Raw genomic sequence first — 17,031 nt, 5'->3', positions numbered from 1 at the left:
TTTATTTTACTCCGCAAATATTAGAGTTTATGAATTTAGGGCAGCTGAATGAAATCCTTTTATTTCAAATATGTAAGCAAAACGTCTAAATGATAAAAAATAATTTGAAAATAACGAAATAACTTAATTCATTTATTCGCAAATTTATACGTATTGATGTATTCAACGGTGTTTGGCGAGATTTTGTGGAACATAAAACAATGATAAATGAAAAATGAAAAACTTTGTGTATGTCCGCAGTATTTATTATCGTACGACGCGTTTCAGCGAATCACCTTCGCTATCATCAGATACAAATTTGTATCCGAATATAGCGAAGGTGATTCGCTGAAACGCGTCGTACGATAATAAATACCGTGTACATACACAAAGTTTTTCATTTATCAATGCATATGTACTCAAAATTCTCGAAGCATTTACATATTTTAGCCTGTATGAATACAACATTATTTTTGGGTAAAGATACCATTGATTGAATACCGTCCTTAAGTCAGAAGTGTCCGTGAACAGAGGTTTCACTGTATTCTTAGGTCTTGCTGAGACAATAAAAAAATATGACCATTCCGCGCGAGAATATTCACCGGATGCCACTAAAAGTTCACCGATTCAGGGAATAGAGATTCGAAAAGGGGAGGAAAACAGCAAATATGAAAGGAGGATGGAAAACGGAAGGAAAACAGGAGGATGTTGAGGGCTAAGTGTCGATTTATCATCACTGAGGTAGGGTACCAAATCAGACGGAGAATTATTATGGGTACCCCGATCTCTGATTGAGTCCTGCCTGGAGGGCAAAGCATTCCATCCTATACGGGAAGTTCACACTTGGTCTACTGGACGTAGATAACGACACCGACTTTCTCTCGACCATTTCATCCCCAAAAAAATCTATTTGGAACGGAGCCTCCGACGTCCTTAGCGAAATATACGGGGAATAAACTTTAGAGGTTATGCATAAATATCAAAAAGGTAGACAATTTAAGTAATTTAAGGCTAATAACATACTCAGGAGACACTAATGAATTGAACCGGTTAACACCAAAATTTATACATTGCACATAAAAATATTGCCGAAAAATGAGTAAAAACAGAGAAAATAAACGGAAAAAGATTGATAGGCCTTTAAGAATAACATAAGCATGCATCGTTAAGTAAAAAATAGTAACTAGTAGCCTAAAGTAAAGAGCTATTGCAACAATGAAAAGGCTCATTAAATCATTTAATGGCTTTTGACAAAAGGGCGCCGGTTACAACTCCCAAGTGAAACCCTTCGGAAGCCCAGGTCAACGTTTTTAACGGCTCAAAGAATATGACCGCAATGAGTGAAATTGTTGCGCCCGTATCCATGCTCGGGCTGAGCCAATTCATACTAACGGTAGGGTGCACACACCGAGTGAGGTAGCAATAACATAAAAGATTAGTTCATATCAATGCCGTAAATGAAAATACTTAAATATTTCAATTATTCCAATTTCAGGTCTCCCTCAATTTATGGTACCATTAACACTGACATCATTCCCATCAGTTAAGAGCACACAAGCAGCAACATCAATTGACAGCCGTCTCAGCAATGGACATCGAATGCTACAAAATGAAACTACGAAACCTACCACCCCGGAAGAACAAACTGAAAATCCTCGTTTAACAACCACCACCAACGTGACTGAAACAGGATCATCTTCACCATCATCGGAAACGCCATCGCCTACGGAATCAGGGTCTATTAGCAGTACGCCTCAGACAACCCCACACCAATCCTCAACATCATCCCCAAACTCTACTGAGACTACGACAACAGATATCACTTCTACTACAGAAACAATACCAGATACAACATCATCATCCACGGATACAGGGTCCACATCTACAAGCACCACAAACGTGACTGAAACAGAATCCACTTCAAAATCTTCTGAAACGCCATCGTCTACGGAAACCGGGTCTATTAGCAGTACGCCTCACACAACCCCACACCAATCTTCAACAACATCGCCAAAATCTACAGAGACTACTTCAACAGATATCACTTCTACTACAGAAACAATACCAGATATAACATCATCATCCACGGATACAGGATCCACATCTACAAGCACCACAAACGTGACTGAAACAGAATCCACTTCACCATCATCGGGAACGCCATCGACTACGGAGACAGGGTCTACTAGCAGTACGCCTACCACAACCCCACACCAATCTTCAACAACATCGCCAAAATCCACTGGGACTACGACAACAGATATCACTTCTACCACAGAAACAATACCAGATACAACATCATCATCCACGGATACAGGGTCCACATCTACAAGCACCACAAACGTGACTGAAACAGAATCCACTTCACCATCATCGGAAACGCCATCGACTACGGAGACAGGGTCTACTAGCAGTACGCCTACCACAACCCCACACCAATCTTCAACAACATCGCCAAAATCCACTGGGACTACGTCAACAGATATCACTTCTACTACAGAAACAATACCAGATACCACATCATCATCCACGGATACAGGGTCCACATCTACAAGCGCCACAAACGTGACTGAAACAGAATCCACTTCACCATCATCGGGAACGCCATCGACTACGGAGACAGGGTCTACTAGCAGTACGCCTCACACAACCGCAAACCAATCTTCAACAGCATCCCCAAACTCCACTGAGACTACGACAACAGATATCACTTCTACTACAGAAACAATACCAGATACAACATCATCATCCACGGATACAGGGTCCACATCTACAAGCACCACAAACGTGACTGAAACAGAATCCACTTCAACATCATCTGAAACGCCATCGACCTCGGAGACAGTGTCTACTAGCAGTACGCCTCACACAACCGCAAACCAATCTTCAACAACATCCCCAAGCTCCACTGAGACTACGACAACAGAGATCACTTCTACTACAGAAACAATACCAGATATAACATCATCATCCACGGATACAGGATCCACATCTACAAGCACCACAAACGTGACTGAAACAGAATCCACTTCACCATCATCGGGAACGCCATCGTCTACGGAAACCGGGTCTATTAGCAGTACGCCTCACACAACCCCACACCAATCTTCAACAACATCGCCAAAATCTACAGAGACTACGTCAACAGATATCACTTCTACTACAGAAACAATACCAGATACCACATCATCATCCACGGATACAGGGTCCACATCTACAAGCGCCACAAACGTGACTGAAACAGAATCCACTTCAAAATCTTCTGAAACGCCATCGACTACGGAGACAGGGTCTACTAGCAGTACGCCTACCACAACCGCAAACCAATCTTCAACAACATCGCCAAAATCCACTGGGACTACGTCAACAGATATCACTTCTACTACAGAAACAATACCAGATACCACATCATCATCCACGGATACAGGGTCCACATCTACAAGCGCCACAAACGTGACTGAAACAGAATCCACTTCACCATCATCGGGAACGCCATCGACTACGGAGACAGGGTCTACTAGCAGTACGCCTACCACAACCCCACACCAATCTTCAACAACATCACCAAAATCTACAGAGACTACTTCAACAGATATCACTTCTACTACAGAAACAATACCAGATACCACATCATCATCCACGGATACAGGGTCCACATCTACAAGCGCCACAAACGTGACTGAAACAGAATCCACTTCACCATCATCGGGAACGCCATCGACTACGGAGACAGGGTCTACTAGCAGTACGCCTACCACAACCCCACACCAATCTTCAACAACATCACCAAAATCTACAGAGACTACTTCAACAGATATCACTTCTACTACAGAAACAATACCAGATACCACATCATCATCCACGGATACAGGGTCCACATCTACAAGCGCCACAAACGTGACTGAAACAGAATCCACTTCACCATCATCGGGAACGCCATCGACTACGGAGACAGGGTCTACTAGCAGTACGCCTCACACAACCGCAAACCAATCTTCAACAGCATCCCCAAACTCCACTGAGACTACGACAACAGATATCACTTCTACTACAGAAACAATACCAGATACAACATCATCATCCACGGATACAGGGTCCACATCTACAAGCACCACAAACGTGACTGAAACAGAATCCACTTCAACATCATCTGAAACGCCATCGACCTCGGAGACAGTGTCTACTAGCAGTACGCCTCACACAACCGCAAACCAATCTTCAACAACATCCCCAAGCTCCACTGAGACTACGACAACAGAGATCACTTCTACTACAGAAACAATACCAGATACAACATCATCAGCATCGGATACAGGGTCCACATCTACAAGCACCACAAACGTGACTGAAACAGAATCCACTTCAACATCATCTGAAACGCCATCGACTACGGAGACAGGGTCTACTAGCAGTACGCCTACCACAACCCCACACCAATCTTCAACAACATCGCCAAAATCCACTGGGACTACGACAACAGATATCACTTCTACCACAGAAACAATAACTGATACAACATCATCATCCACGGATACAGGGTCCACATTTACAAGCACTACCAACGTGACTGAAACTGAATCTACTTCAACATCATCTGAAACACCATCGTCTACGGAGACAGGGTCTACTAGCAGTACGTCTCATTCAACTTCAGAGCAAGCGCCTACTTCAGAACCAAGTACAACTGAAGAGACAACTCCACAGAATACCGCATCTGTTACGAATACAGAGGTGACAACATCCCAGGAAGTGAAATCTACTTCCACACCCACAACGCCGACAACAACATCAACGACTACAGTTCAACCTCCAACTACCTTGCCTCCTCCTCAAGTAGGCCAGTTCAACCTCACCTCGAAAGATGGAACTACCTGTCTTTTTGCAACAATGGCCATACAAGTTTCATTAAAATACGTTGCAAATTCCTCATCCGTAAGTACATATTTATATTTCTACCATTTTCAAAGTATGCCACTAGCTTCTATCAATATTTACAACCCTGAACTAACCCTGAAATTTGAATAAAAAAGAATTATTGGCAATCATTTTATCTCATCTGTTTTATTTAAAAAAATTTTCATAATATTATGCATGTGGGATCAGCAAACGGTTGCTTTGCAAGGTAGTCATACATACCTATTAAAAATTACTTTTATTCCTTCGATTGCAGTGTTGTCTCCTTCACATAACTTCACGATGGATAATTACTTCAATAGAGAAGTTGGCATTGTTCTCCTCTAATGTTTAATAACAACAGTAATTGTATAATTTTCTTTTCCTGTCTTCCTTACTATTTATAATAATTATTTATACTATTTTTTATTATAATCGACGAAATCATTAACGAACTTTTTTTAACAATCGATTTACTATGCAGACACTTGGCTGACTCATGCCTTCGCATTTGACGCCATATATCCGGAAATAAATAAGATAGAGAATCATGCAATAGCTCATTGTAAACACATTGCACGGAGAATGATTATTTACGGGTTGGTTTATGAAATTAAATATATAACGTTTACAACAAATTAAAAATTTCAAGTCGAATTTCGAGATAGAGGTTGTAGGAGTTTAAATCGGTGTGCATTATTATTCGTGTTATTTTTATCTTGTAGACAGAAACCTCCTGTTTGAATTAAAAATATGTTCGGCGTAATATTTCATTTCAGAAAGAAACGAAGAGTTGAGTTATGGCGTAAAATTGGACTCTCGCAGCGTTCGACCCTTTGCATTTTATGTCATTTTCTCCATAAATAGGGAAGATAAAAATACATGTAATGGCACTTTTTATAGGCCTTGAATTGCGAAAGATAATCAAGGTTCTTCCTACAAAAAACTTAAACATATTACTAAATTTTATAACAAATATACATTTTCAAACCGTTTTTTGACTTCAATTTTCCAAATGCTGTCCTTTTATCTTATTTTCCTCGCATAACCTTCAGTATGTTCGGAGAATTATTATTATTTATACACACAAAACTTCATTTATTTTTTAATATGAAATTTTACGCAACCATTTTTTTTTCAACTTATACAAGAGGGTAGTGTCCCAATCGTGTGAAAAAAAGGAAAAACTTTTGGGTTGCCACGTCGTTATCAATCGATTTAAAAAATTTATTTGTGATAACCTATATACTCTTGTTCAAATTTCATTTTAAAATTCGTTTGTGATCTTTCTCGACGCAAGACCTTAAAAATGAGCCACTGCACGTGTTTCTACCTTCCGTATTTTCGAATATATGACGTGTGATGTGAAGACACTTATGAAATTTAGGTTTTACGAATTGCAATATCTTCCAAACCGTTGCATATATTACAAAAAAACTTACCACCTGAATATCATGAAGTGCAAATGCTACCAATGTTGTGAAGCGCTCTAGGGTGCCCAAACATGCTGGTATCTAACTGCCAAAACAGTAAACAAATTGTAGATAAGCAAAATTTCTACAGAATGGGGCTTTAGTTTGAATTAAAAACATAAATGATTATTTATACAACATATCCTAATAACAAAGCCTAGCACTTGTCAAATAGCCATAGAAATTTAAAAATACCGCATAAAGGTATGATATAACAGCAAAATCCGCGGTATGGCGGATCGTTATCTTATAAACTGCCGCGCCTATATTTCTCCCACGGAACTGAGCACGATGCACAAACGTCACCTTATTTGGAAAAAAAAGAACAAATGCGGTCGAATGAAAAAAATAAACCGCAAACGAGCCTAGATGGTATCTCCATGGAATTATTTAACTTTCAAGGGCTTTAGTATTTTCTATCAAGTATGCCAAGAAAATGCCGGGAACCTTTTTGCTCAAATGGGAAGACAATTCCACAATAAATAATGTTTTCAGAGGTTTCGGTATCTAGTTGGAGGAATTAGTTCACTAGGAAAACGATTAACTTGCATTAGACATTATTCAACCAACAATTAACCCGGAAACGTTCGTTGCCTAGAACTAGCCAACACGCATGTAGTCATTAAATGAAATTTTACGCCAACCAATTATTTTCAACTTATGGAAGAGGGTTTTATGCGCGTGGGTAATAGCATGTAGGTGAAGAAAAACGTACGATCGCTTTCCTCTACATCTAGCTATGTGATTCAATCCCGAAAGCTATAATGTATAAAACCGGTCATTTTTATCCCACGAAGGAAGAACGGACGGCATATATCAACGTCCCAGAGAACGCCAACACGAATGGGTCGTGCGAGGAGCCACAATATATGGTCATCACGTGGAAGGAGTACGATAGCTACGACAGGACTCTAACCGTGAGTACGGGGGCATCGACGAGCCGAAGGAAAAGAGCCGCCGCAGACGATCAGGGCCAGCCCTACATCCAGATCGTTCACCTCGACGCATTCCTTGATGCACAAACGTTCCCCGATTGTGCCGACGCCGGTGAGTACTACATCGTAATGCAATAATTAGGTGGGAGGAAAATGTGAGATTATAATTGTATTAAACATTTAATTTTTGAGCTTCATTAAAGGAGAGCTCTGAGCGAGTATCAGCAATATCATTGCTCAATTTCACCCTTTTCGAGATAAATTGTTTCACACAATTATAGTCGCACATTCTCGTCAAACCTTAATTATTCAATTACCTTAAAATCCGGAGTTTTAAATAAGATTTCGAAAATGCTGGATATCCAAGTAAAACCGTTATAATTGCAATTGCAAAGTGCATCCAAAATATTGGTTGCGTTGCCATAGCTCAGTAACTAAGGAGCTGCGACCACCATGCTTATGAACGAAAAATACTTAAATTTTCCTTCCCTTCCACCTCCTGAAATAGTGGTGATTCCATCTGAAACACCCTGTATAAAGAGCTCGCAACACAACGGGAGTCGGACTTGATAATGACGGAAAATGGTTGAAACAGCGGTCGATTTGATTTAAAATACAACAGGAATTTAAGTTTTTTTTATTAATTAAGTGATTGATTTAACTTGAATGGAGTTCCAGATAATAATGCCAGAAAAAATTATTTACACTAAAATATGAATTTCCTCTTTTACGAGGCTTTACTCTAAAATTCTAATGAGTCCAATCTCACCAATGCAGGGAAAACCCTAAGTGCGGCAAAGACTAACTTGTCGCTGTTCCAAGCTCCAGCAAACCGATTCTTCGTCTGCGACACACCAGAGGAGGTCCCAATGGATCGTCCATCGTCCCCCTCCTTCTCCGCAGTCCAACTGTCTTTCTCCAAAGTGAAGTTCCAAACTCACACCAGCACGCCTCCGGAAGGTGAGAATTGTACCACAACAAATTATTGCGTATTTTCATATGTTTTTATACTATTTCTTCATTTAATATGGTAAAGTTGCTATCCCACTGTTATGCTTACATACTTATTTTACACACAATTACTTTTCATGACTTTTTTATACAAAGAAATGGTATTATTCCTTAGTATTTTTACAATTTTGATACACGCATAACCGTACGTCTTAAGAGTATTTTTTCAAGTTTTTAAAAACTGCATGCCCTTGAGTCCCTTTTCGTTTTCTTTATTTTTGTTTTTCATATCTCTGAATACTATTTATTCAAAATGAAGTAAGTCCACTGTTAAGGCCTGGTTACACGATACATCAACACGTACGGGTTAATGTCTAAATGTATGAACGCGAGAATGAACGCCAAAATTCACCGTGTAACCACCCAACTTGTGCGAATGCTTGCACAGAAAATAGTACCTGTTCTAATTTGGTTCATGCATTCATACATGTTCCGTTCTGGTCCACCAAAATTATTCACGTAAAACGTACATTAACTTGTAAGTGTTAATGTTCCGTGTAACCAGGCCTTAATGCCTACGCATTTCTTTCATCTTCTCTTCGCTAAGCATTTGGTACACAAGAATAGCATTATTTCCACAATAATTTTGTTAATGTCAATTTTACATTCAAGATTATACATGTACTTTTAATTTTTGTCGTCAAAGAACCTAAAAATAGATTAATGTTTACATAATTACCTCGTGGGCTAAAAATAGTCTACAATCATAAACCTAATTTTTATTATACTAATACAAATTCCAGAGAATCAGCCGAAATTTTGTATAACATGACTTGGATTGTTGAACATTAGAGGTAGTTGCCTAAAGCCTTGGGTGATATAAAAAATTCAATAGCGGAATACTAAATTTTTTAATGTCCATGATAGGGTAATAATCACTCATCCCGAAATCGCAATATCTTAAAGTAATATGGCAGATGCTAGGGAAAGGTAGGTGACGACGAAAACAAAATTTTTCTTCCCTCAACTGTTTTCTCGTGACATTAAAATGAAAAAAAAAGTTAAAGTTGCCGCCCAACTTTCATGGTGACATCATTGGCTTATTAACTAGTTCAGAAGTACCGGATCTATGACGGAAATATTCGTTCAATAGAGTGCCAATTAAAAAACTACATCAGGCGGATGAACGAGATCGAGGCGTAGTATAGAAGCGATTAACCGCTCGGCACGAGTCAGTGACGTCATTGACTTATCTGCCGAAGACCGCCGAACATTTTCCGCAAACAGCGTGAGGTGTAGGAGACGCATCGTTTCGCTTACAATAGAAAATATCGGGACGATAATTATCGTCTCATCGGGCCCGATAAAAGCATCACGATAAAATACCGTGATACATCACCCGATAAAAAATGTCACAAAAAAGGGTTATATAATGGTCTTTGGAGTCCGGATGCACAGTTATGTAGATATTTTGAACCAAATAATAGCGCGTTGGCACATCGTTCGACATACGCTGTTTCTGAAGCTGTAATGAATAGTAGTAGGGCAACCGTCAGTGATAATCCTGTTTAAACGCTCAATTAATACCGCCAATTAATTCAATTATGTATGTGGGGTATTTAACAATAAACCTGAATTAAAAACTTCCGCAATAGTGATGCCATACTTGGACTCTGCTGAAGGAATCCCGTTTGTAACGAATAAAAATATGCAACAATTTTAGCATTGGCCTTAGTACGAATGGGAAGTGAAACTGTAAATACTTCCACAGAATAATAATAACGAATAAAGCGGTTGAAAGGTGTGGATCTGTTTTTAAGGGTAAAACACTCACGGAGTTATAACCTTGATAATGACAGATTAAGTTTTGAAGCCCGTTGGGTTGAATAAACATTTCGTGGAATATTATTAACGCGTAGGTAACCAATTACTCCTATGGATGAAAGCTTCTCGGGTTTTCAACCGGGTCAGGGTCTGCATTGTGTAGGCCGACGTTTCGTTGGGAGACTTTCCCAACATCCTCAGGGCTGATGATGCCGATGTCGCTGAGTTTTAATATATATACCCTCCTCCTTCACCTAGGTGGTCTCTGATTGGTCCGGGATTTTTCCTCCTTTCTCGTCCTATTTATTGACAGGTTCCAAGCGCTACTTGGCTGCAGTCCTCGTTCTCTATTGATGTTGCTTGTGTGAAGACGGATCTCTACGGCTTCTTTAGTAATACGGTCCTAATAGCCTCTTGATCTTCCTATTTTTTGGTAGTATCAAAACACAGCGACATCGGCATCATCAGCCCTGAGGATGTTGGGAAAGTCTCCCAACGAAACGTCGGCCTACACAATGCAGACCATGACCCGGTTGGAAACCCGAGAAGCTTTCATTCATGCTATTCACCGGGAAAAGCTCAGATTCTTAAATACTCCTATCCTCACACTCAAATGGCTCATGATTGTCTTATCTCTATGTTCATTATGAATGGCTGATATTCACACAGTATTTTACTTCTCCACAGCGTACACTTGCCCCCAGGATCCCACGGAAGCCCCGACCACGGAAACCCCGACCACGGAAACCCCAACCACGGAAAACAACGTGCCTCTCATCGCTGGGGCTTCTGCCGCGGCCGTGGTCATCATCGTTGGAGTCTTTGGTGCCGTGATCTACGTCTACAGGCGCCGCCGAACTGGAGGATTCGAACTTATGGAGAGCTACGCGTGATAAAATGTGCACTGCAACCAACACTGGAGATGTTTGACCAAAAATAACAGATCGCAATCTGCGATACTAGGGCAAGAACGCTGGCCTATTTGAGAGAGTGCAATTCTGCCACGCAAGTGATCAGTCCAAAATATGATGAAAACTTTCCCAAACCACTAATCGACGCGACCAAACTCTCCGACGAGTTATCTTCATACAATTCACGATAAGTTTTACAAGATGACACCACTCATGTAGAAAATAATCTTCAGAAGACGATGACATTGCATTAACTTTAAGTTTGACAAGTGCGCAGTGCGAGTACCAGACTACTAGGTGACCACGATGGGTAAATGACTAAAGAGAGTCGAGTCTTGGTAGGAAGTTACAATGCTACAGCACAGTACAATGTTACAGTAGCCTACAATGCTACAGACTTTTAGACATCAAAATAATTAGGTTGCAGATGCGTTGTTTGGTCGGAATGGATGTTGTGACCTTTAAAACAGCGCCACGTTTTCCAACCGTTCCTCTGGATGCGGTCACTCTCTCCAAACCAGCATAGTCGGATCTCCACAAACGTCCGACAAAGTAACACCATCGCCCGACCCGACCAAGCTACAAAATAATCTTCACTGGGCAATGTCATCGCGTGAAGTTTGGCCAGCAGAACCAGAGTGCTGTACAACTACCGGTGTTTTTACGATAACCATGGGTAATAAGTGAAAACTAAGTGGGATCCGGGAATTTTATTCTGCCATTCCAAATTTGTGCTCAAATTCGGGTTACGTCACAGATTTATCCAAGCACGGGCACTGCTTGGAAGTTAAACTAGTGACCAATCCGCGTGAGCAACGACTCACTTGAAGAGCTCACCTCAACTGGTACAGTTAATTTCCATTATATCCTTGTTGCCTCTAGCATTGAAAGATTCATTCGAAGAACCAACCGCTCAACGAATGTGGTAATTCTCATTCGAAAGAACAGAATAACCCCCCGGGTCGGGAGTTGGCCGACTGCGCTACTGACGTTACGACGCCGAAATAATCAGGAAGCCAACATCTATAGTTGGACGATCTAGACTGACCACTCGATCGTCGGATTCGATTACGTTTGCTGGGCGATAAGCCTACAAAGCACACAGCCTCCAACCGTCCGACCAGACGGCTTTGGTCCCGGTAATTGTGTATTCTATTCTCAACTCGTGTGCACACACTTTGCGAAGAAGCCACACCCATTTCATCGGATATCACATCGAAAAATTATGTGAAGTGAACCAGGGGCTCAAGAGCCCCGGTGATAACGTGTTCAAAGAGCCTCAATCGGCATATCTCGCCACCCCATCCCCCAGTGTGAGGACGCATTTAGGTGAATATTTTTGGATGATAAAAAAAGTAAACGAAATAGTTTAAAGTTAAAATTGACAGTTTTGTCAGTTCTTCTGACGTCTTACCAAACATCTTAATACATTTCTATTATCTAGCTTAAAATCTGACGGTCTTTCAACACTCATAAAAACAAAGGGCTCAAAATTTCCTTGTGACCAAGTGCTCCGTGATGATGAGGGTAGAAGAAAGATAGACGGGCCTTATCCACTGAAGACTCCTCGTGTGTTCTTTCATTTTAACGTTTCCGTACTTGCATGAGCCAAGGAAAATGTTAAGTATTGAAGGGGCACTGGCGGGGATTTACGCTCGTCCACCCGGGCCATTTCGCATCTGAAGTGCACTATGGGATCGAGTGTACCATTAAGATTCGAACGAAAGGGGGCAGTGTATCTCAGACCAAAGACAATACGTGGAGAATCGTTCGCGAAAATACACCAATGAAAATCTTGAAGTGGACAAGACGTGTGAGTAAAAACGTTATGAAAGAAAAAGAGACTTGTAAATTAGCGCATGGGCACTCTAATTCAAGGCTATAGGAGTTTAGCCCCCTCTGAAACTTTGGAGGAGAGCTGTCCCAAGTAATCCCCCACACTATTCCTCCTTAAATTACACTCACCCTAGAAATGGACAAGAAGCAAGAGTGAAAATCCTGTGAACGAACGAGAGACTTGAAAATTAGCTGTTGAGGTACTCAAAGTCAAGGCCATTGGGGTTTAGTCCCATCTGTAACTTTGGGAAAAGTGCAGTCCTAAGTAGTCCCCGAAAATTATTTCTCGTTAAAACGCACTCTCTCTTGAAATGGACAGGAAGTAAGAGTGAAAATCCTGTGAACGAACGAGATCCTTGAAAATTAGCTCTTGAGGCACTCAAAGTCAAGGCCATTGAAGTTTAGTCCCCTCTGTAACTTTGGAAAGAGTGCAGTCCTAAGTAATCCGTAAAATTATCCCCCGTTAAAATGTGCTCTTCCCCAAAAACGTTTCTGACTACGAGCTACACTGGAATTTTCGGTTCCATGACTATAGGACGACAAAAATTAGGTCATAGACAAAACGTCTACGCCAATAAAGCCTGGTTTACACGGCAAAGTTGATAGATAGGCTGACCTGGTGCTAACACATGGTGCCTGGTGTTACATTGATAGGAAAATAAAACTAAAACATCATTCTACTGAATGAGAACGAAAATATTTTACACGAAAACTGATTAGAATTCCACTAGTTCTTACACAATTTTCTTAAAAAGATTATACACATTTTACAATTTCATGGCTAAAATTATTATCGGATATGAAGTCCGAATGCGAATACTCAGTTGCTGGAAAAGGAAATATTTTAAAGCTAATGAAATAGCGATCCCCGAAGTTCCCCATCGCATTTTTTTTCAACAAGCGCTCATGATCCATTAGCAACATATTTTACGTCTATATATATTAAAATACTGAAATCTTACCGTAAACGCTTGAAGCAACTACTTTGTCTACGTAATACATCATGAGGCTTAGTGTTCTCGTGGAATCGGTAATTTCAATCGCCTATGGGAAAGTGGCAAGACCCCTAAGCGAATTACTATTTGTCAATTTTTATGAACTAATGAGACATCCTAGTCTAGCGTAAGTGTCACTAACAATATTTATTTCTTCTGAAAGAGGTCTACCTACGAAAATGAATGACTTTTGAGTTATTTTGCACCGAAAATTGTATTTACTTATGATGATCATATAAAAATAAAAAACTACTTTTTCTATGCCTCATCTTTCATTTCCGCAACAACCCGTTACCATTCCTAAAGCCATTAAATCTAACGAAAACCTAATGTTTATAACAGTGTAATTTTAAAACATCTGAATGATTTATTCTCACTCAAATTTCAGTAAATAAACACAGTAAACTCATAACATTACCTATCACAATAAAAATAAAAATTCATCGATAAAAACGAGCCTTTGAGGTTGCCATCTTGAGCCCATCCAATGAATTTCCGGTATCCAGTATAATACATCGAATCACGTTTTGCGTACCCCTTACAGAATTTTTCGATAGTTTCTTTTTGTATGAAGTTAATAATATCATAAATTTAAAAAATTAAAAAAAACGTTTTTCTCGCCAACTAAAAAGAAGAAAATAAATTTCTGTCCATATTCGAGTCTCGATATGAATTGTTACTCAAATATTGACATAATTTATGACAATCGTTACGACCAGAACGAAAAACATTGGGCGAATGTAAGGTTACATTTAGTGTTTGCAATAAATATGAATTTGAATTATTATCATTTAATATCTGAGTTTTTGATTCTGTTTTAGTTCTCAAAGATCAGTAAAGTCTTCAACTATGCTAAATTGTTGATTTTAGATAAGAATATGGTTGGTAAATCAAATTGCAGTTAAGTAAGAATTTTTAAGAGCAATGCCACCTATTGCAAATACTAAATGTAATGTTACATCCACTCAACGTTTTTCGTTTTGGTCGTAATGATTGTCATAAAGTATGTAACTATTTGAGCAACAATTCATATCGAGACTCAGGTATGGGCAGAGAAATTTATTTTCTCCTTCTTATTTGGCGAGAAAAACGTTGTTTTCAGATTTTTTAATTTATAATATTATTTTCTTCTTTTTAATTTTATATGACTTTCTTCTTCCTTTCTCTCTCTTCCCTTATGTCACTATCGCTCAAGTAACTAATAATTTACAGTTTTGAATTCACCAAAGCAAAATATTTCACTTTATTGATTTTTTAAGTTAAAGTTTTATAAAATTTTAATTGTTTTTATTTTTCTGAAAAATGCGCTTATATGATGCACAAAAAATTCGCTTAAATGTGATTGCAGCGCCACCGATGGCAAAATGTAGAATTAATTTTCCACACAAAAATTATTTTGTAAATATTTTTTGAAATGTAGCCAAAGTAATGACAGACAGCATATACATATGCATTGTCATGAAGATCTGAGCTAGTTATAAAGTTTCAATGCTTTGGCTAGTCGTTAAGTGTGTTAAAGTTGAGTTACAAAATTCCACCGTAACAGACAGACACAAAAGTAGGTTAAGAAAAACGTTGTAAAATATTGGACTTTATCGAATCGTTTGAATGGATTCTTTTTTATATTTGTAAAAATCTACCATTGCCATAACTGAAAAAACAGCGATACAGTTTAAAAGCACAATTTAAAAATGTGAAGAAACACTTTAGATCCCCAAATGATAGCATTGATTCAAACTTTTCGAAAATGAAAGTAAGGAACTCTCGAAAAATTTAAATTTCAACAAATTAAAAAGATGAATTTTATCTCTACTCTTCGCTTAGTTCACCATTGCTCGCAAAGGTTCTGCTCCAGAGTTTTTCTTTATTTCTGACTATCATATGCTAGGTTCACTCAAATATTATAAATTGGAGATATATGCAGAGAAATTGCAAGGAAACGTGCAGAAGATCGACTGATTGCGATGTTTCCTTGATGATTGAGGGCGTGCTTTCCAATTTTACCGTCCTTAGAGAAAAATCTTTCACGTGGAACGGATGACGTTATCACAGGCAGGTAGGGACGCTTTTGAGATCAAGCAAGATGGTCAAGACTGAGGTTAAAAAATCGAGTTTGGCTATAGTCTATTCACTTTATGTCTGCGGGTGAGCTTTCGTGAGAGCTCTCTCGGACACTCTCGAATGGCTTCGCTGATAGGGAAGGGGGAGAGAGGAGGAGCGAACATAACGTTGCCAAATGTACATAGCCGCCCTACTTTGTCACTGGGAAAGTGCGAGTCATAGGTGGCCACAGGTATTTTGGCCCCGGTGCCGAGAAAATATAATTACCCATTTGGAAGACATTGGGGATAATCCTTTCACAGAAGCCCATGGCATGGCCCATCTACCACGCCGAATGAGGCACCATTGGTGGAAGGCATACTTAGTCACATACAAGGAGAACGCATGAGGTTTGGCAACACTGCTCCACGAGCAGATTCACGATGTTCACTTGCCGGAGGTCTGAGAGCGACTGGCTGAAGCCACGCCTACTGCTTGCTCATTGGCAAAGGCAAAGTCACATGTCGAGAAACTTTCCCTCCCCTCATCTATACTTGCTTTGGCCACACCAGCTCACCCGCAGAGATAAAATGAACAGAGTATAGATATGGAAGATCAAGACTCGATCTCGAATTCCTCGATCTATGGTGTTCACAACTTTCGATTTCCGATCTTAATTATTTCCGGTTGTTCGATCTCTGAATCGGACTGCCCTGAAGATGATGAGCAACGCGCTCTTCGAAACGTTGGAAACGATGCGATGGAGCGAAATGCTGAGAAGCATTCGGTGCTCCTAAGGCACGACTGACTTCTTACCATTTTTGGCAACCCAAGATTCATAGGTTGCATACCTCCATTGAAGTATTAAAAAGAACAACTGAGAAAAGAACTAACAGGTAAATTAACACATTTGATAGATAGGAAAACATTTATCACGGCCTATTTCATACATTTCTGAAATTTTTAAGATTAAAGCATACGTTTTAAGCACAAAGCCCGTACCAAAAAAGACTGAGCGAGCTTTAGGTATTCGTCCTCTTCAATGCTATGTATAATTTTATATCATTTAATTACAGATTAAGAGAGCTCATCTCAAGCGCATAAGCTATAATTGATATGAACGCTAACAATGACTCATGACGGGATACCCAGATTTGAATTGTACTTTATTTGACAAGAGGCATGTGAAAAAATG

The 17,031-nt window shown here is 39.6% G+C and overlaps 1 protein-coding gene across 1 annotated transcript in view; it reads left to right on the top strand.

The window, feature by feature from the left end:
- The window catches only part of LOC124168125 (mucin-2-like), a 34,394-nt gene extending 20,337 nt beyond the window's left edge, over positions 1-14,057 (top strand). The window contains exons 2-5 of the mRNA XM_046546248.1: positions 1,475-4,911; positions 7,142-7,391; positions 8,057-8,239; positions 10,742-14,057. Coding sequence (XP_046402204.1) covers positions 1,475-4,911; positions 7,142-7,391; positions 8,057-8,239; positions 10,742-10,947 — 4,076 coding nt within the window. The 3' untranslated portion in view covers positions 10,948-14,057. The remainder of the gene's footprint in view (positions 1-1,474; positions 4,912-7,141; positions 7,392-8,056; positions 8,240-10,741) is intronic.
- The last annotated feature ends 2,974 nt before the right edge of the window (positions 14,058-17,031 follow it).

Source organism: Ischnura elegans, chromosome 11 (assembly GCF_921293095.1).
Source record: "Ischnura elegans chromosome 11, ioIscEleg1.1, whole genome shotgun sequence".
NCBI classification, from domain to species: Eukaryota; Metazoa; Arthropoda; class Insecta; order Odonata; family Coenagrionidae; genus Ischnura; species Ischnura elegans.
Note: the sequence above shows the minus strand (reverse complement) of the source record. Positions and strands in the feature narration are given on the sequence as shown.